Genomic DNA, 20,225 nt, shown 5'->3' with positions numbered 1-20,225 from the left:
TTTTGTGCTACAACTCCCAGCCGACATGGTTGTGCCCTGCTGGGGCTGACAGCTGGAGGGTGCCGACTTGGCAAAGGCTGTCTTAAATGTTCTTTGTGGCTGCTGGAGCCAGAGAGGAACTTGCTCTGGAATAGTCAAACGTAGGTTCACAGGTGCAACTGTCTCCTCTATGGAGCATCCTTAACTAATGCTTTACCCAGGCTGCAAAGGTAGGCTTGGACACAAGGTGGGGGAATATTTTTTGGTGGGGGGGGGGAGGGCACGGGGAAATCATGTCCAGTGCCAGAGGACTGCTGTGCTTAAGAAGCAGAATTTCAGTAGTAGAATAAATCATGTTGTAATAAAAGAAAATCTGCCCTTTTCCCCTTATGGGGTATCCAAGAGCCCATATAGAGTCCTTACGTAGGTTCCCTATTGGTAGGAGAAAATAACAGAGGCCAACCAGAGAATATTGAGAAGCAAAGCAGCTAGTAAGCCTGATCTTTATTGAACTGTTGCAACAGGGTGCTCCCCTCACACGCAGGAGGAGGAACCCAGAACCAGGTGTGCCTGCCCGTATATAGACATTTTAAATTGCCCACCCTGGAGTCCAAGATTACCCCCAGAAACATCATACATACATTACAGAAGGGGTGTAGCTCAAGATCACCCCCAGATACATCATACCTACATCACAGAAAGGGTGGTGTACAACAGAAATCTGAGTGCGTTGTTTACCTCCTGTCTGGCAGGTCACCTGTTAATGCTCACTTGAATGGATACCCTGGGGAGCCTGGCCAGTCTTTTGTAATGATAAATACTTAGTTCCTGAGCCAGGTCACAGGCTCACCCTATTCATACACAGACATACCTTTAGGATTTTTGAAGGAAAAGTCAATGGGGAGGCTTTTCTATTTTCCTTGACCTTGCAGAGAAATCATTTGGTTAGTTTGGGAGTCAAAATGGTTTCAGGGCTGTTTTCCTGTGCTGCTTCAGACATGCGGTTTATATATTTATGTACATGTTCGCTTGGTACATTTATGGGGTGGTGAATGCTTCCCTCCGTGAGGGAGCCTTCCCAGACCCGCTGAAAGAGGCAGTTATTAAACCGCTTCTTAAAAAACCATCTTTAGATGCGGCCACAATGGCCAACTATCGCCCAGTCTCAAATCTTCCATTCTTGGGCAAGGTGATAGAGCGAGCGGTTGCCGAACAACTCCAGGCATGCCTGGAAGAAGCGGACCATTTGGATCCCTTCCAGTCGGGATTCAGGCCTCATCATGGGACTGAAACTGCCTTGGTCGCACTGGTTGATGATCTCCGGCGGGCTAGGGACAAAGGTGAGAGCTGTTTCCTAGTTCTGCTGGATCTCTCAGCGGCGTTTGATACCATCAACCATAACATCCTTCTGGACCGTCTTGAGGGGCTGGGAGCTGGGGGCACTGTCCTACAGTGGTTCCGCTCCTTCCTCCTGGGCCGTGTTCAGAAAGTTGTGGTGGGGGATGAGTGTTCAGGCCCCTGGGCTCTCATTTGTGGGGTGCCTCAGGGTTCTGTCCTCTCCCCCATGCTTTTCAACATCTACATGCAGCCGCTGGGAGAGATCATCAGGAGGTTTGGGCTGGGTGTTCATCAGTATGCAGATGATACCCAGCTCTACCTCTCTTTTAAATCAGAACCAGTGAGGGCAGTGAAGGTCCTGTGTGAGTGTCTGGAGGCGGTTGGAGGATGGATGGCGGCTAACAGATTGAGGTTGAATCCTGACAAGACAGAAGTACTGTTTCTGGGGGACAGGAGGCGGGCAGGTGTGGAGGATTCCCTGGTCCTGAATGCGGTAACTGTGCCCCTGAAGGACCAGGTGCGCAGCCTGGGAGTCATTTTGGACTCACAGCTGTCCATGGAGGCACAGGTCAAATCTGTGTCCAGGGCAGCTGTTTACCAGCTCCATCTGGTACGTAGGCTGAGACCCTATCTGCCTGCGGCCTGTCTCGCCAGAGTGGTGCATGCTCTGGTTATCTCCCGCTTGGACTACGGCAATGCGCTCTACGTGGGGCTACCTTTGAAGGTGACCCGGAAACTACAACTAATCCAGAATGCGGCAGCTAGACTGGTGACTGGGAGCGGCCGCCGAGACCATATAACACCGGTGTTGAAAGACCTACATTGGCTCCCAGTATGTTTCCGAGCACAATTCAAAGTGTTGGTGCTGACCTTTAAAGCCCTAAACGGCCTCGGTCCAGTATACCTGAAGGAGCGTCTCCACCCCCATCATTCTGCCCGGACGCTGAGGTCCAGCGCCGAGGGCCTTCTGGCGGTTCCCTCATTGCGAGAAGCAAAGCTACAGGGAACCAGGCAGAGGGCCTTCTCGGTAGTGGCGCCCACCCTGTGGAACGCCCTTCCAGCAGATGTCAAAGCGATAAACAACTACCTGACATGGTTTTTATGGAAGCCGCCCAGAGTGGCTGGGAAGGCCCAGCCAGATGGGTGGGATATAAATAATAAATTATTATTATCATTATTATTATTATTATGAACATTTATTATATTTATAAGACCTTAAATTTGTGACTGGGCAAAAATGCAATGGTCTCTTTTTAACTGTTCGAAATTCAGATTTATTTTTCTTCGTAAGTGCAGAAAGTACATGCCCTGCGTATGTCCTCCATCTTCCTTGCTTGCTCCGGGGTGGGGCTGGGTCCGGCAGTTTAATGATTAGCCTCTTTGCTCCCTTTTAAGCACCTGCCAAAGTCCACCTGGCTCATTAGGGTTCTCATGACAGCTTTCATGCCTTGTTTCACCTGGTGTGAAATGAGCCTCTGCGTTGTGCTTCCTTCTGCGTTTCCCATTTCCTGAAATTCGCTGCTTTTGGCCTCGGAAGGGGAGGGGCCACCACTGCCCCTGTTTTGCACATGACATCAGGGCTGGGCGATACCTGTTTTTCAACATCGTGATGCAACACCAGCTAACCACTGCGATAGGGCAATATATCACGATGTCTGGGCTGTGCAGGGAGGGAGGGACCAGGAGGGAGGGAGGGATGTGTGGAAGATGCCCGCTTGCTCGGGCGAAGGCAGGCAAACACCTTCTCTGGCTCCCTCTGCCAAGGGCAGAGCTGCGTGAATCGATCTTAAAAGCACAAGTTCTTCCAATGATTTTTTTCTTTCGGGTTTGTACTAGATAATAATAATTATAATATATATATTTTTATACCCCACCCTTCCCAGTTCAAAAACCAGGCTCAGGGCGGCTAACAACAAATTTAAAACACTTTAAAACACTTAATTATAAAAGCAGCATAAAATATGGTATAAAAGCATGAATAACAATAAAATTTCAAAGTTCAGAAATCAATTTAGGGGAAATCCATCTAATAAGCATTAGATACTCCCCAGGGCTAGCTGGCTGAATTAGTCCCACTTGGGCCATCAAGGAGCCCAGGGGAGAATTAGCTGTGGGGTCTCAGAGCGGGTAATCTCCATAAAAGGGGAGGAGGAGGGAAGGGAAGGGAAATAAAAGATCAGGCTGAATTCAAATTAAAGGCCAGGCAGAATAGCTCTGTCTTACAGGCCCGGCGAAAGGAAGTTAAATCCTGAAGGGCCCTAGTCTCATGGGACAGAGCATTCCACCAGGTCGGAGCCATCACTGAGAAGGCCCTGGCCCTGGCGGAGGATAGTCTGGCTTCCTTAGGGCCCGGGACCTCTAAACGATGGTTATTCATGGACCTTAAGGTCCTCTGCGGGGCAGACCAGGAGAGGAAGTCCCATGAATACGAGGGCCCTAAGCCACAAATGGCTTAAGGTTAAAACCAGCACCTTGAACCTGACCCTGTACTCCACTGGGAGCCAGTGCAGCTGGTAAAGCACTGGGTGAATATGATCCCATGGCAGGGACCCCGTGAGGAGCCTCGCTGCAGCATCTGCACCCGCTGGAGTTTCTGGGACAGTTTCAAGGGCAGCACCAGCAATCAGCATGGATAAAAATCAATGGGTTTTTTATTTTAAAAAATCAGATTTTTAAATCGGATTTTTAAAATAAAATGCTTTTGGAGGAAAAATCTTTCTAAAGATAGTTTTCTATTTAAGTTACATTATATTCCAAAGGCTATTCATCAGGAAATAAGGGTTTCTTTTAAATTTTTTCATGTGTGCTAAAACTCAGTCTAAGTTTTTTTTTAAAAAAAAAGTTTAACCACATCAGTTAACAAACATGGATACATATGCTATATTGCTATTGTTTTAGTTAAATAAATTGTTTAAATTGTTCTTAATAAAATGATTATTTTTCTCCTTCCAATTAAGTACAGCAGAAAGTTGTCCAAATATCAACAGTTAACGTATTAAACCTCACAATAATTTCATAATTATCTGTCTATGTATTTCTAATAGTATAACCAAATCAGTAATTTTTGATCAAACTGTAAAAACTACTCTGAAAATTTATTATTCCAAAAATGAAACCTTCATCTGGTTGTAAATATTAAGATTATACCAGCAAGAATGAGTCTTTCTGTAAAAAAAAAAAAAAAAAAAAAAATTAAATCAAGTCTTACTGACTAGTGATTTAAACAGTGATTCAAATCCACCTTGGTTGCAATCTTAGCCAAGGATGCGTTAAGCGGGGAAGATTCAGATCAGTATTGGTGCATAGCTTATATGAGGATCCATTTGGGGGATCCTTCTGAGTCAGAGATCAGAGCAGAAATCATAGATGACCTGCATGCAACTGAACTTGTTTTCTCCTGTCCCTGCAGGTGACAGACAGGATGGGGCTCCTGACACACCTCTACAGAACCTTTGAGAAGTCCAAGTTTGCAGGGTTTTGCCAGAAGCTGGCTGAAGGTAGCTCGGGGGGGGGGGGAGCCAGGTGGGGGCGGTGAGCTGGCTTGGGGTGTACCTTGCTTCTGAACTTCCCATCATTATCATCATCATCATCATCATCATCATCATCATCATTTTTTATTTGTATGCCGCCTTTCCCCAGTTAAAAAAACAATGCTCAAGGCGTCTTACAGCATAACAAGATTTACATAATTACAAAGGTCATAATCAATGAATAAACCACATTTAAAAAAGATACATAACCAAATGTGAAACAACTTCCACATAAATCAAAATCTAAAACTAAGAATACAGCATCAATATCACAGTTTAAAATGACATAGGTAAAAAATAACAGCAATTTAAACAAAAACCAAAACCAAACAGAGCCCTCTCTGCCCAGAGACCTCGGTGGCGTTCAGAGTTATTATTTTATTATTTATTGAGTTTATATACCACCCTATACCTGGAGGTCTAAGGGTGGTTTACAGAAAAGATCACAACATATATAGTCAACAACCTCGCCCTATTACTCAGTAACAGGACAAAGGAACTCTGTACATGCCCAGTAGCACTGTATTGTTATTTCATGCTGTTGTTATTTAGACTAAGCCTGGGCCCTGGAAACTGTATCTTGCCAAGAACAGAAAGCCATGAATTGTGTGTTAGGTCGCTATTTTGTGGGTCACTGGGCAGAGGACAGAAAACAGCCCACACCACTTCCAGATGTTTAATTCACTGGTTAGTTAGCCTAGGACTTGCCGATCAGAAGGTTGGCGGTTCGAATCCCTGCGACGGGGTGAGCTCCCGTTGCTCGGTCCCTGCTCCTGCCAACCTAGCAGTTTGAAAGCATGTCAAAAGTGCAAGTAGATAAATAGGTAGGAAGGTAAATGGCATTTCCGTGTGCTGCTCTGGTTCGCCAGAAGCTGCTTAATCATGCTGGCCACATGACCCGGAACCTGTATGCTGGCTCCCTCGGCCTATAGAGCGAGATGAGCGCCGCAACCCCAGAGTCGGCCACGACTGGACCAAATGGTCAGGGGTCCCTTTACCTTTAAGGTAGTCTCTGTGGGAGTATATTGTATTCAATTATGGGGTATCAGAGTTTTTAGGGGGTTAACCAGGTTGGGATAGCTGGGATAGCTGGCTTGTTGGTTTTGGAATGTCTGTTGTAGATTTTTCAATTTCGTTGTTCTGTATGGGACAATGACAATAAAGATTATTGTAAGGTGGTCACCGCAGCAGTTACATTCAAAGGCTCCAGTTATTGGTTCCGCAGGCAACAGGGAGAGCCATGGTCCCGTGGTCTGTTGTGCTGGCAGAACATAAGAAGACCCCTGTCAAATCAGAGCCAGGGCCCTTCTAGTCTGGTGTCTTGTTCTCCCTGTGGAAACCCGCAAGCAGGATCCTAGCCCCAGAGCAAGTCTCCCCGCCTGCTCTTTCCAGCAACTAGCATTCAGGAACATCGCTGCCTCCGACTGTGGCAGAGCTTGCAGCCATCCCTGGCCCTTTCCTTGGTGCATTTGCTTCATCCTCTTTCAAAGCCTTCTAGGTCGGTCGCCACTTCTGCCTCCTGTGGCAGGGAGTTCCACAGTTTAACTATGCGCTGTGAGAAGAAGTCTCAGGTGGATGATGGGAGCTGCAGTCCAAATTGGCCAGAGGGCAACAGGTTGGGGAAAGCCAGGCCTCATTCTTTTTGCACACTGCTGCAGAATTTATGCTTAGGGCCCTCTTTTATGGGACTTACTCTCCTGATCTGCCCTGCAGAGGACCTTAAGGTCCATGAACAACCATAGTTTAGAGGTCCCGGGCCCTAAGGAAGTCAGACTATCCTCCACCAGGGCCAGGGCCTTCTCAGTGACGGCTCCGACCTGGTGGAATGCTCTGTCCCATGAGACCAGGGCCCGGCAGGATTTAACTTCCTTTCGCCGGGCCTGTAAGACAGAGCTATTCCGCCTGGCCTTTAATTTGAATTCAGCCTGATCTTCTATTTCCCTTCTCTTCCCTCCCCTTCCCCTTTTATGAAGATTACCTGCTCAGAGACCCCACAGCTAATTCTCCCCTGGCCTCCTCGCTGGCCCAAGTACGACCAATTCAGCCAGCTAGCCCTGGGGATTATCTAATGCTTATTTCCCCTAAATTGATTTTTGAATTTTATTGTTATTCAGGTTTTTATATTGTATTTTATGCTGCTTTTACAATTAAGTGTTTTAAATTTGTTGTTAGCCGCCCTGAGCCTAGTTTTTGAACCGGGAAGGGTGGGGTATAAATAAAAAAATATTATTTTTATTATTATTTATTATTATGCGAAGGAAAAATTCTCATTGGTTTGAAAAGGAAATGGCATCCCGGATGTCAGAGACTCGTTTTTCAGCTTTCAGTCTGCCTGGGGCTTCTTACAGATCTTCCTTGAAGATGCCTGAAATAACACTTATTTGACCCAAATGGTTCATGCTTTCAAAGAGGGCGGGCCGTTTTCAGGACCAACGCTATTTCTGTGACTGTGATTTGGCTCAGCTGTCTTTAATTCTCGATTTCAAACGGTTGCAAACCTGCCCTGGGACCTGCTGGCGAAGGGTTCATAACGACAACAATTAACTGCCGCAATAAGTTTCCTTCTCTCCCAAATCATTTCCGTGCTTGAAACCAGCCAGTTACATTGATCAGCCCTTTCGCAAATTCCTAAGCCGTCTCTCGATTCATGAATTATCTACTTTCCCCATGTCTGTGGACAATGGCTGTTCCTTTTGGTTTGAAAAAATCCTCTGGAAAACAAGTAATGTAAGCAAAGCTGCTGCTGCGTTTGGTGCTGTGACTTCCGCAGCATCGTTTTCAGATGCTGACCCTGGTTGCCCTTTGGCCAAAGGGGGCTGGCTGGTAGCCAGTCTGGGAGCTGCCGGTTAAATTTCCTGCTGCCCCAAAGGCATCGCGGGAACTTTTTAGTGGCGACCCTCCAAATTCCCCACTTGGCCCACCAGGAGGGTTTAGAGCGAGCAACCGTGGGGCATGTTGAGGGGTTTACAGCTGCCCTAGGAAGCCCCCAGGGTGACATCAGGCCTGCCCTGAGTCGGGAAGGACCCAGTGGTCATCTAGACCAGGGGTCGGTAAACCACGGCCCGCGGGGGGTCAGAAAAACGGCCCCTGGCCCTTGCCACCCACTCGGTCAGTCCCTGCGCGGAGCTAAACCGACCCGCCGGCGGAAGTTTGCAGACGCCTGATCTAGACCAGGGGTCAGCAAACTTTTTCAACAGGGGGCCAGTCCCCTGTCCCTCAGACCTTGTGGGGGGCTGGACTATATTTTTTGGGGGGGAAATGAACAAATTCCTATGCCCCACAAATAACCCAGAGATGCATTTTAAATAAAAGCACACATTCTACTCATGTGAAAACACCAGGCAGGTCTCACAAATAACCCAGAGGTGCATTTTAAATAAAAGGACACATTCTACTCATGTAAAAACAAGCTGATTCCCGGACTGTCCGCGGGCCGGATTGAGAAGGCGATTGTGCCGGATCCAGCCCCTGGGCCTTAGGTTGCCTACCCAAGATCTAGACCAACCCCTGCAGTGCAGCACCAGGGCTGCTTTCCTTAATCTTCCGTACTGATAAGGTTATTCTTTTAGTCGCTTTGTAAGCCACATTTCTAAACTTTTTTGTGAAACGAGTAAACAAGGGCAAAATCTTTCTCCATGCAGGAGCCAAGGCTGGGGACCCCCTTTGCTGCTACGTTTTCAACAAGGCTGGAGAAGTGCTGGCCCGGCACATCGTAGCTGTGCTGCCAAAAGTTGATCAGGTAAGCTGTGAAAGGAAGGGGCGGCGGGGGGAAGTCAGAGCAGAGGAGTCGGGGGCTGGATCTCCCCAGGACACGGTCACCAAGAGGCCGGCCGGTTGGTCCAGAGAAGACTTTGGTCCATGCAGTTAGAAGCCGCTCGGTGGGCTGCAATCCTGCAGCCCTGGTGTGCTCTGAAAAGCAGTTATAATATGAAATCTTCCATAATTATTATTATTTAATTATTATTAGTAATAGTAATAGTACTCCATCCACATGACTGGATTGCCCCAGCCACTCTGAGCTACTTCTAACATAGTAACAGTGGGGCAACATTCTCCCCTACCCCCCCAAAAAAAATACATTTGGAGGTAATGCCGCCCCAGCTAGGTTGGTAAAAATGACCACTGCCTGTTGGGTTGGGGTGCCATGCTTCTCTGGATGGGGTCCAAGCAGGCTCCTGCCTTGTGGCTTATTTCGAGATTCCAGTTCTGTCCTGACTAAGGGGATAGAATCATACAATTGTAGGGTTGGAAGGGACCCGAGGGTCATCTAGCCCAACCCCCCGCTATGCAGGAATCTCAGGATAACCGGCATGCACACCTAAAGGTGCCAGTGTGGTTATTTGTACAGATGCCTTTGTCTTACCTCGTCTGGAAACCTGAAACCATAGAGGGAATTGTAGAATTGGAAGGGACCCCCGAAGGTCATCCAGTCCAACCCCCTGCCATGCACAGTCAGGGGTGCTTCTCTCTGGGTTTCCAGAGGGCACCTGCCACACATTCCCAGAGGCATCTTACTCTGGCGTGCTGGGCAGCCACTTTGCAGAAGGTTTGGAGCCTTACTGGGAAAGGCCCTGGGTGCAGGAAAGGGGTGTTGGTTTGCAAGCCCCCTCCACAGAGGCTGGCTCTGACATATACTGACATCCATATACTGACATCCTCCCCCATATGAATCATCGTTAGCTGCGGACAAAGCTTGATCCAGAGAAGAAAACAAACAGTTATACAGTGGTGCCTCGCAAGATGAAATTAATCTGTTCCGTGAGGCTATTCGTATAGCGGTTTTTTCGTCTTGCGAATCAAGCCCATTGACAGCTTAGCGGATTAGCGCTATTAGCGGTTTAGCGGCTTTTAGCGATCAGCTGTTAAGCGGCTTATCAGCGGATCAGCTGATAAGCGGCTTAGCGGCTTAGGAAAAGGGGGAAAAAGGGGGGGGGGAAACCCGCAGGAACTCGCAAGACATTTTCGTCTTGCAAAGCAAGCCCATAGGGAAATTCGTTTTGCGAAGCGCCTCCAAAACGGAAAACCCTTTCGTCTAGCGGGTTTTCCGTCTTGCGAGGCGTTCGTCTTGTGGGGCACCACTGAACATATAACAATCCTCTGTTGTTTCAGTTCCACCCTTGGAACTACCCGCCACTGGTTTCACCAATGTAACTCTCTGGTTGTCTGATTTCCAAGGAATGAGTGCTTCTGCAGTAACTTGGTTAGGGAATGTAGTGTTACGTTTAGCAACTCCCTGTTGTGTCTTTGTCTCTGACTTAGACACAGCTTCAACCTGTCTTGAGTTGTCAACAATAGTAACACATGCAACAGCTGAGTTAGCAAACTCTTTTGAATACCTCTTGGGTGGTACGCCCTTTGTTATTCTCTCAGACCTGCATATGAGGTGCTGATCCTCCTTGCTGACTGGTTCAGTCTCAGGACTATTCGGAGAACCAGTTCCAATAGTAAACAGTGGTTCATCCTTAACCTGTGAAGATCTAGTCATTGTGTGTGAACCTTTCTCAATGACTGTGTCAACAGAACTCTCTGAGCTTTCTGTGTCACTTTCAGTATCACTATAATCAGAATAATCAAATTCATCATCTGAATCACCAGCAGTGGGATATGTGTGAAAAATTACTCTCTCCTGTCCAGGAGCACTCTCTAGAAATTTTGTGAGAATCACCTGACCAGATTCAGACAAAATTACTCTGTAGAGACCCTTTTCATAACCCACAAGAATGCCTCTGGCATTCTTTACCCCATCTGGAGTTTCAGTCCTGACCTGAGATCCAAAAACCTTAAAATGCGAGACAGAAGGTTTCCTGTGGAACAGCCTCTCAAAAGGAGAACATTTCATACCTTTTGAAACCTTTTTCACCCAAGTGTAACAAAAACATGATAAAGATTCAGCCCAAAACTCATGTGGCAAGTGTGAACTCAGCAATTGTGCCTTCATGCCATTTTGCAACTCCTTGTTCACTTTTACACAAACAGTTTTGTTCCATGCAGCCTCTGAGACAGCAACCTATCCCTTCCTTCTCAAGGAAATCCTGAAAATCCTGTGAAAGAAAAATTGGCTTCTCATCTGTGAAAAGAAAATCAATTTTAGCATCATGAACATTCTTAACCTTCTCACAAAACTCCTTAAACCTTTCTAAGGTTTCTCTGGGAGATCTCAATGTGTAAATCCATACATATTGAGAAAAATGATCAACAAATACAAGATAGTATTTTGCATTGCCTCTAGAAGGTGCTAAAGGACCAATCACATCGCATACACTCGCTGAAAAACTTTGTTAATCTTTGTTGCCTTTCCTCTCGTGTCTTCTTTCGAGATACCTGCAAGAGAAAGCATTTTAGATTCACATGCTGTGCACATTTTATAGTCCGATTCCTCAAATGTCAACAGATACAGTCCGTCTTTCTCTCTGGCAGAAAGATACAGCTCTCCATCTTTGTAGATTTTGCAACTTTCCTCATCATAGGATAACACCAGTTTCTTCTTAGAGATTTGAGATACACTCAACAGATTGTACTTTAAATCAGGAAAAAAATAAACATTGTTTATAGTCAAGTTCAGGCTTTCTAGATACACAGTTCCGATCCCGGTTGCTTCCATTTCCTGACCATTGGGCCAGTTTCACAGTGAAGCGTTGCTTCTCGAACGTAGAAAACAGTTCTCGGCGTGATGTCATGTGTTGCGTCGCTCCTGTGTCTACAATAAATGAGTTCTCCACGGATGATGTGCCTTTTAGTGACATCAAAGCCATATCTGGTTTTGCCTACGACTGGGTACGACCTTTGCTTGAAGCCTTTGGCTTTACAGAGCTCCCTCTAGCTCCTTTCTCCTGACGTGGTGTCTCCTGACGAACAGCGTTCTGAGCTACAGCTTTCTCCTCTGTAGCAATAGTAGTGGGGGTGCTTGATTTCCGAACTTCACTCCCCCCATCAGCAACAGCCATTGCAGCAGTGCTAGGATCATCAGCAGCAACAGCATCAGCAGCAACAGTTTCTCCACTTCCCTATTGTGGCTCAAAGCTCCTCCCAGCTTTCGATGAGCTCTCAAGAATTTGGCTAGCTTCATCTTGGCTCTCCCCCTTTGGCACAACCAATTCTCGGTCCTTGCTTCCCACCCCAGCTTCACAAGCTTTGCGGAGTGACTCCCAAGCGACCCTTGATTCTTGTGCACCCTTTAGGACTGGCTCAAGATAAGCGTCCACATTTTCCACCAAAATTCTCAGTTTGAATTGCAGCATTCTTCCCCTGTGCTTGTACAGCAACAGGCTGTGGAGTTTGTATTAAGTCCCATAATTGCTGTCCCACCAGCAAAAATTCCATTGCAAATGACCATTCTAGCCAGTTTTGGCTACAGTGGTACCTCCCAAGACGAATGCCTCCTAAGACGAAAAACTCGCAAGACGAAAGAGTTTTTTGTTTTTTGAGTTGCTTCGCAAGACGAATTTCCCTATGGGCTTGTTTCGCAAGACGAAAACGTCTTGCAAGTTTGTTTCCTTTGTCTTGCAAGTTTGTTTCCTTTTTCTTAAAACCGTGCATTCAGGGGGTGCAGTTGCGACTTGACTTCGAGGAGCAACTCATAGCACGCGGTGTGGTAGCCTTTTTTGAGGTTTTTGAAGACTTTGGTGATTTTTGAAGCTTTTCCAAAATCCGTGCTTCACAAGACGAAAAAATCGCAAGACGAAAAAACTCGCAGAACGAATTTTGTCTTGCGAGGTTCCACTGTATTCAGTTTCTGAGAGAACAGAGCCATCTTTAATCCCAAGCTGCAGCTTCAGCTACAAACTGGAAAATCCAAGAGTCTATTGGGCTGTTTACAAGCTGCTTGCACTTGGCAGTCAGCCCAGCTGCCTGGAATTTTCCCTTCCACAGAGCCTGTAAACAATAAGCCTTCGCTGCAATCCAACAGCTATCAGTTTGGAAAGTCCCTTTTCCAACAGTTTGTTTACAACAAGTGTCGCTGAAAAACACCCAGCCTTGCTTTCGTTTCTAAAGCTTCTTTTCTCTCTATGCTCTTTAAGCTAACCAGCTCATAAATTTAGCTCAAAAAGTACTCACGATCTTGTCGCTTAGCAACGGAACTTCATATCAGCTCTGGAATGCGAAGTATGTGGCTGCTCTCCGCTGTTTTATCCAAAACAGGAGCCTTTTTCTCAGGGAACCGAAGACTTTTCAATTCGCGTTCACCATCCAGCCATAAATCAGCATCGCATAGGTCCGTGGATCGCTGCTTATCAGCAAAAAAACTGTCTCCCACCTGGTGCTCAGCCGTCTTGTTGTTGCAACCATTGGGGTCTGCTACCACTTGTTGGTTTGCAAGCCCCCTCCACAGAGGCTGGCCCCTCTCACTGTCCTCGGAGCTTGCATACTGGTAACCTCCTCTGGCTGACATCCAGACAGACCAGGGAGATTTTGATAGGCGACATTTTCCCAAGCGTGGGTAAAATGCACAACCCCTCCCTCTTGCTTCCGCAGGGGAAAGAAAATAAGTCAGAAATCTATTTACATGATGTTTATTTCTGACATTACAGCGCTAGAGAAAAACACGTCCTTTCAGTTCAGTTCTTCCAGCAAGTCTGACAAACTTCCTGAGCATGCGCACACAGAAGGTTTCAAGTTACACTCTTCACAAAGACTTATCCAGCCTGTGAAAGTCCTGGGAAATTCTTCTTTCCCACAGATAAGCGCATCATGTGATGTCAACAAACTGGCTGTCTGCAGCGGTGATGTTTCCATATACTGACAAGGGGGTGGGGATAGGAAATAAATGTCAGAAATGAATCCTCAGAGGCTCTTTCGTGCCCTTCTTTCTCCTCCCTGCCAGAGCCTCTTCCTAGGAGACCTGGGGCTGCCCATCGTGTGCGTCGGATCGGTGTGGAACAGCTGGGAAATGATGAAAGGAGGTGAGCCTGTTGGCTGTTGGGGATGAAGGCAGACAAGTCGTGCACCACTTTGGCGAGGCCGGGGATGTTTTGATGTAAAGAGTGTTGTGAAATTGCAGAGTTGGAAGGGACCTGAGGGTCATCTAGTCCAACCCCCTGCGATACGGGAATCACAGCTCCTGTGCTGCCTCTCATTTGCCTGCGTGGAGTGCCCATCTGGGTACCAAATTAGCACCTGGTAGGGTGGGTGGCACTGTGGTCTAAACCACCCAGCCTCTTGGGCTAGCCAATCAGAAGGTTGGCGGTTCGAATCCCCGCAACGGGGTGAGCTCCTGTTGCTCGGTCCCTGCTCCTGCCCACCTAGCAGTTCAAAAGCACACCAGTGCAAGTAGATAGATACCACTCCGGTGCGAAGGTAAACGGTGTTTCCGTGCCCTGCTCTGGTTCGCCAGAAGCGGCTTGGTCATGCTGGCCACATGACCCGGAAGCTGTATGCCGGCTCCCTCGGCCAATAAAGCGAGATGAGCGCCGCAACCCGAGTCGGCCGCGACTGGACTTAACGGTCAGGGTTCCCTTTACCTTTGGGGATTGGTGTCCTCCGAATGACCGTTCCCCGCCTCTTTTCCTCTCCCAGGGTTCATCCGGGTCCTCGACCAGGCGCACAGAGAGCAGCCCGGCAGCGCCTTCTCCAAGTTCAGTCTCCTGAAGCTGAAGCAGTCCTCGGCGCTGGGAGGGGCTAGCCTGGGGGCCAAGCACATTGGCCAAGCCCTCCCCCTGGACTACGCAGCCAATGTGAATGTCTTCTACACGCACTCCTTTGCCTAGAGGTGCAGGATGCTCCCCACCCCACGACCTGACCTGTCCTGCTCTCTCTCGTTCTCTCTTTCTCTCCATGCCATGGACCCGTTTTTTAAATGTTCAAAGACTGCCTGTTCTGCTTCGGAAGGACGTTTTTGTAGGGGCATGTTTCGTAACGTTCATTAAAAAAAGAAAAAAAAGCAAGACCGCCAAGCCGCAGTGTTCTTGGTCTGGTGGGCTGTGTGTCGCCATTCAGCCTGTTTTGTCGGCAACAAGCACCTGGTTGCGTCAAGGAAGTTCACCTAGTGAGTTGCTGATGAAATTCCTCTCCTCCAAGCTGCCCAGAGACACAGAGAAGGGCTCTTCCTTGCGGTTGGGATAGCAGACCCCTACTGCAGAGCTTTCCAAACTTGTCGTGTTGGTGATACATCTCTTTAGACCTGCATCATTTCACGACACCAAGGTTAAACTGACCCCTTTCCAGCCCCAGGACAGCAAGGAGCATTTGTGTGACAAACCTACACACTGCAGCCACAGCACACTGATGTGTCATGACACACAGTTTGGTAAGCTCTGCCCTACTGATTGGGGCTTTGACAAGGCTGGGGCAGGTTTCTATAGGAGCAGGCTGAGAAGCCATGTCCCAGCACCTCGTTTCAGGCTTCAGACCCAAGATTTGGCTTTCGTATTTGCAAAAGCCTGAGTGCTCTCCTGCATAAAGATGCTGTCACTGTGGGACGGATAGTTCGTGAGCCAGTTTAGCCATTTGGGGATGGTCAATAATTGTCATGTTTCAGGTCACGACTCTCTCCTGAAGATGGTCACCAACCTAATGGCTTTAAAAAGAGCATTAGGTCCAGCTGTGAGGGCCTTCTGGCTGTTCCCTCATTTTGAGAAGTGAAGTTACTGGGAACCAGGCAGAGGGCCTTCTCGGCAGCGGTGCCCGCCCTGTGGAACGCTCTCCCGTCAAATGTCAAGAAAATAAAAAAAACTAGCTGACTTTTAGAAGGCAGCCCTGTTTAGGGAAGCTTTTGATGTTTCACTGTTTTCTTTTATATTTTGTTGGAAGCCGGCAAAAGTAGCTGTGACAACTCAGTCAAGTGGGTGGGGTACAAGTAGAAGAAGAGTTTGGATTTGATATCCCACTTTATCACTACCCAAAGGAGTCTCAAAGCAGCTCGCAATCTCCTTTCCCTTCCTCCCCCACAACAAACACTCTGTGAGGTGAGTGGGGCTGAGAGACTTCAGAGAAGTGTGACTAGCCCAAGGTCACCCAGCAGCTGCAGGTGGAGGAGTGGAGACGCGAACCCAGTTCACCAGATTACCAGTCTACTACTCTTAACCACTACACCACACTGGCACAATTAATTAATATTAAATAATTATAAAAGAGGAATGGGCAAATTCATGGAGAGGGCTATTACTGATGGCTCCTAGCCACAATGGCTGTGCTCTGCCTCCGCATGTTTGGGGGCTGCAATGCTACTGAGTCCCAGTTGCTGGAAAACACAGGTGGGGTGAGTTGCTCTTGGGCTGAAGCCCTGCTTGCTGGTTTCCCACTGAGTCATCTGCTTGGCCACTGTGAGATGGACTAGATGGGCCCTTGCCCGGATCCAGTATGCTCCCCTTACGTTCATGTGAAAGTGTTCCAGGGTAGTCCTTATGTTAGACAGAGAAATGTGCAAAAGTCCTACTCTATATCCTGCCCTTCCCCCTCCCAAAAAAAACTTATTCCAATGCCCATCATTCTCCACGTTCCTTGGAGCCTGGACTCCCTCTTTCATGAGATGGTACGAAGGAGAAACCAGCCTCTTTCGCCACCATGTTTTTATCCATTGCCACCTACTCCCCTCTCCCATCGGGGAGAGGTAGGCTCCGCCAGGAAGCCCCTCTGCCAAAATTGGAAAGAACTCTGCATCACACCCAGCTCAAAACCAATTTATTTTAAGAATGCATTGTTTTAAAAATGGACAGAACATAATTGCAAAGACTTCCAAGAAAGAAACCAGAGATTGCAAGGGGAGGGGGGGGGGAGAAGAGAGAAAAGAGAAAAGAGAAAAGGGGGAAGGGAATGGGGAAGAGTGGATATGGCCCCACTCATCTGCTCTGTCCAATTATACTGCTGATTATTTAAATAAGCAAGCCTGAAACGTGGCTTTGAAGAAATCTGGATCATGGAGAACTTGCCCATCTCCTCCTTTTTAAAAAAGTAAGACCAAGACCAGAGCCAGCTGCCTCTGCCCCTCTCTACAAATGCCAAATGCAGGCAGATAAGGGCAAATGGGCAGGTGACCACTGAAAGCCAGGCTGGCCTCTGCCCCTCAAAGTGTTTGGGGTGGAGAACTCTTTACTCTGCACATGTGCCAAGAAGTCGGGTAGCTTTGCAAGACAAGCTGCTCCAAAGTAGACTGACACGTGATATGCCTTTGCAATTGGGAATCCATGGAAAGAATCTGGGGAAGGGATCCTGACATACATACAGCTCCATGGTTAAGCTGCTTTTTCACTTGCAACTGCAAGAGCACAGGCTCCCGGCTGGATCCCTTCTGTCAGACTCGCCCCCCCCCAAAGTCAGACTTGGTGGGGGCACCCTATGCATTCAACAGGAACCAGATTTTAAACAGGGAGGAGAGGGGCAAGCTGGCTGCCCTCCTTGGCAGTGAAGGTCTCTGCCCTGCCATCTCCTGGCAGCTTGCTTTGGGGACCTGGGTCCAGACTGGCTGAACTGCAGCTGTCCCACAAGCCCATGGGAGGGGTGTTCTTCCCATGGCCCCCAAGAAAGCAAGCGGGCTAAGCAAAGGGGCTCATGAACTGGGATCTGAGCTGGCAATGCTGATGGAGAACTGCTGCCCCCTCCCTTTTTTTTTGCAGATGAAGTTAGGTGTGTTCATGCTGTAAAAATACCCTTAGCAATTCCAAAATATTCCCTCACCATTTCCCCCTCCATGGGGGAGCCCTGGAAAAAGACAAAGCTTGGATAAAAAGACCCCTGGCAGTAGGGGTGGGGTGAGATAGGGAAGTTTTCTAAGCTCCTGCCCAGCTCTCCTTCCCTGCTCTCCCAGGTAAGATGCAGAGCATGGTCTTGCCTTGGGTCTTTTGCTGAAGGTGGTGGCAGATACCGTACAACCCAGAAGCCCAGAGGTTGGGGAGAAGCTCCTTCTGTGCTGTTGGATGTGCCTTGATTTTTGCAAGCTATTTAGGGCCTGTTCGGCTGGTGTGGCCCACCTGTTCTTTCTGGTCCACAGACAAGCCCAAATGCAGCTCCCCAAACATCTCAGCAGCTAGGATGTTAAGGGAACTGGGCCCAGTTGGAGAGAAGAGACAAACCTGCTGGGATCAGAAACCCCCTCTGCCAAAGGCTCCTGGGCAGGAGCGGCAAAGAGCCCAAAGCCTTCCTCCTCAGGGGGAGAGACGTCATTTGTTTGCATTGGATCAAACAGCTGCCAGGTGGAGAAAATGTACCCTGTCGTTCCTGATTACGATTATTTTAGTTGGGGGCCGAAGCAGGGAGGAGGAGGAGGAGGATAGGAAAGCTGAGAGAGAAAAACAGTGATGCAGAAGACCAGGAAATGGTTCATCGTGCCTCAACAACTCTGTGGACTTCCTGGGACCCCCCCCCCCCGCCTCCTCAGCGGGAGGCCACGTGCTTGCAAATGGAGCGGGATGAGGTTCGAGCCAACTCCCCCAAGCCCTCAGGCTCCCCTGCCTTCAAGACCCCCAGGGGTTTGGTGGTGGAAGAGGTCACTTTGCAGGCTGAGGCCCATGGAGCTGCAACCCCACCTGCTGGAATCACAACCGGCCTGAGCGAGAGAGGGCAAGAGGAAGGGAGGTATTCCAAAGCCAGGCGGAAGAGGAGAAGCAGAAGCACTGGGCTGGCTGGCGGCAGATCTGGCCTGCCCAGCTTGAGAACTTCCACCAAGGAGAGAGAGAGACATCCGGGGGGCCTTTCCCCGCCACGCAGCAGGGCCTGCAAAGTGTCCAAAGCATGCCCAGCCAAGGGGCGGCCCAGTGGGGAGGAGGAGGAGGTGGACGGGCGGTCAGGAGACCCTGCTGGCGGTCAGGCTAGGCTGGCTGCTGTTAAACAGGAAAAGGTGAGAGGGGGAAAAAACAAGAAAAACCAAGGAGGTGCCCCGTCTGGATCTGTGCTGAGTCCCGTGGTGGGCATTCCTTCTCGTCAGTTTGTCTCAAAGTGTCCCGACGCAGCAAGAAAAAAGAGGGATGAAGTAGCGTAAAGAGTCCCACCGATTCGCCCACCAGGAGTCTATTTGCCCCACCGCTGCTTGCGGGTCCCGCTGCCCCACCCCCCACCCCCATCCAGGGCAAAAAGAAATTGTCTTTGCAAAGAAGGTTCAGTACTTCACTCCGGGGACGAACTCCTTGGCGTCAGGGTTTAAGGTGCTTTTGCTCTGAAAGGGAGAAGGGGGGAAAGAGGTCAGCTAGTTGCAGGCAGGAAAGAACACCGCCCCCCCCCCCCCCGGTTGCTCCTCGGCTTTTAACTGGCTTTCCCTCCTCTCACCCACCTGTCCTTCTGTTCAGGGATACAAATGGCCCATTTCCCTCCATTCCCCTCTCCTGAGAGCCCACTCTCTTCCTGCCCACATCAAATGATCCATAACTTAAAAGTTTAGATCACTGTTATTTGTTGAAGTTAAGAGCCGTAACAAAATGAGGCAAAGGGACCGAAAAATGATACAGTGGTGCCCCGCAAGACGAATGCCTCGCAAGACAAAAAACTCGCTAGACGAAAGGGTTTTCTGTTTTTCGAGGCGCTTTCTGTTTTTCGAGTTTTTTCCCTCCCCCCCTTTTCTAAGCCGCTAAGCCGCTAATAGCCGCTAATAGCGCTAATCCGCTAAACCGCTAATAGGGGTGCTTCGCAAGACGAAAAAACCGCAAGACGAAGAGACTCGCGGAACGAATTAATTTCGTCTTGCGAGGCACCACTGTAAAAGCAGAATGCGCTTAAGTCAGAACAGAGGTGACAATTCCAATCCAGTACATATTTTACTTTGGAAAGTGGCTCGGAATACTGGGCCCCCCGTGTGGTGGGTCATTTATTGCTAGTTTATAGAGACGGACAGGCGAATGAGAAGAAGCACCCCAGCCCTAAGTGAGCTCAGGGAAGACCAGTTGGGGAAATGACTGGATTTCAAGAGCTCCTTGATTTTAACCGGGCCAGAAAAGTGTGCCTGAGAGCAAGGGAGCCCACTGCCTCCAGTGCAACCACTTGGGGGACAGGTAGGGGTCCCCACTCCAAGATCATGGTGGTGCAACAAACCCTGGCAGGGCTCCCCAAGCCCCTGTAACCGACCAAAGCAGGAGCTGAAGAGAGACCAGGATTTCTGCTCCCTTCCCCATCATTGCACAAGGGCTCTTCTCTTGGTACTTGCATCCCCTCCCTGCCCTTTAACTAACTGGCTGAAATTCTCATCTCTTGGGCTGTTCCTCATTTCTATGCCCTTTCAATAACCCCTTCCTCCCTGCCTACTCCTCCCTGCGCGCCTCCCATGTTGAGGTATTGATATCTCAGCTTCTTCCAGGCCTGATCCAGCCAGATTTTCTCATAAAATTGTCCATAAAAACAGTTTTAAAATGACAGCTATCGGTAGCAGCTGCTGCCCCTCCGATTGCGGATGGATCCTAAAATGTGGGAGCACTGAAAAGATTCTGCCCACCTTTTTTCTTCCTCTTCACATCCCTGCCC

The 20,225-nt window shown here is 48.7% G+C and overlaps 2 protein-coding genes across 2 annotated transcripts in view; one reads left to right on the top strand and one right to left on the bottom strand.

The window, feature by feature from the left end:
* NAGK (N-acetylglucosamine kinase) overlaps positions 1-17,094 on the top strand; it is a 35,219-nt gene extending 18,125 nt beyond the window's left edge. Inside the window, exons 7-10 of the mRNA XM_079991073.1 lie at positions 4,727-4,814; positions 8,489-8,586; positions 13,669-13,747; positions 14,361-17,094. Of these exons, the coding sequence (XP_079847199.1) occupies positions 4,727-4,814; positions 8,489-8,586; positions 13,669-13,747; positions 14,361-14,551 (456 nt within the window). The 3' untranslated portion in view covers positions 14,552-17,094. The remainder of the gene's footprint in view (positions 1-4,726; positions 4,815-8,488; positions 8,587-13,668; positions 13,748-14,360) is intronic.
* The window catches only part of PAIP2B (poly(A) binding protein interacting protein 2B), a 34,927-nt gene continuing 31,148 nt past the window's right edge, over positions 16,447-20,225 (bottom strand). The window contains exon 4 of the mRNA XM_079991260.1: positions 16,447-18,930. Coding sequence (XP_079847386.1) covers positions 18,874-18,930 — 57 coding nt within the window. The 3' untranslated portion in view covers positions 16,447-18,873. The remainder of the gene's footprint in view (positions 18,931-20,225) is intronic.

Source organism: Podarcis cretensis (assembly GCF_951804945.1).
Source record: "Podarcis cretensis genome assembly, chromosome: 9".
Taxonomy (NCBI): Eukaryota; Metazoa; Chordata; class Lepidosauria; order Squamata; family Lacertidae; genus Podarcis; species Podarcis cretensis.
Note: the sequence above shows the minus strand (reverse complement) of the source record. Positions and strands in the feature narration are given on the sequence as shown.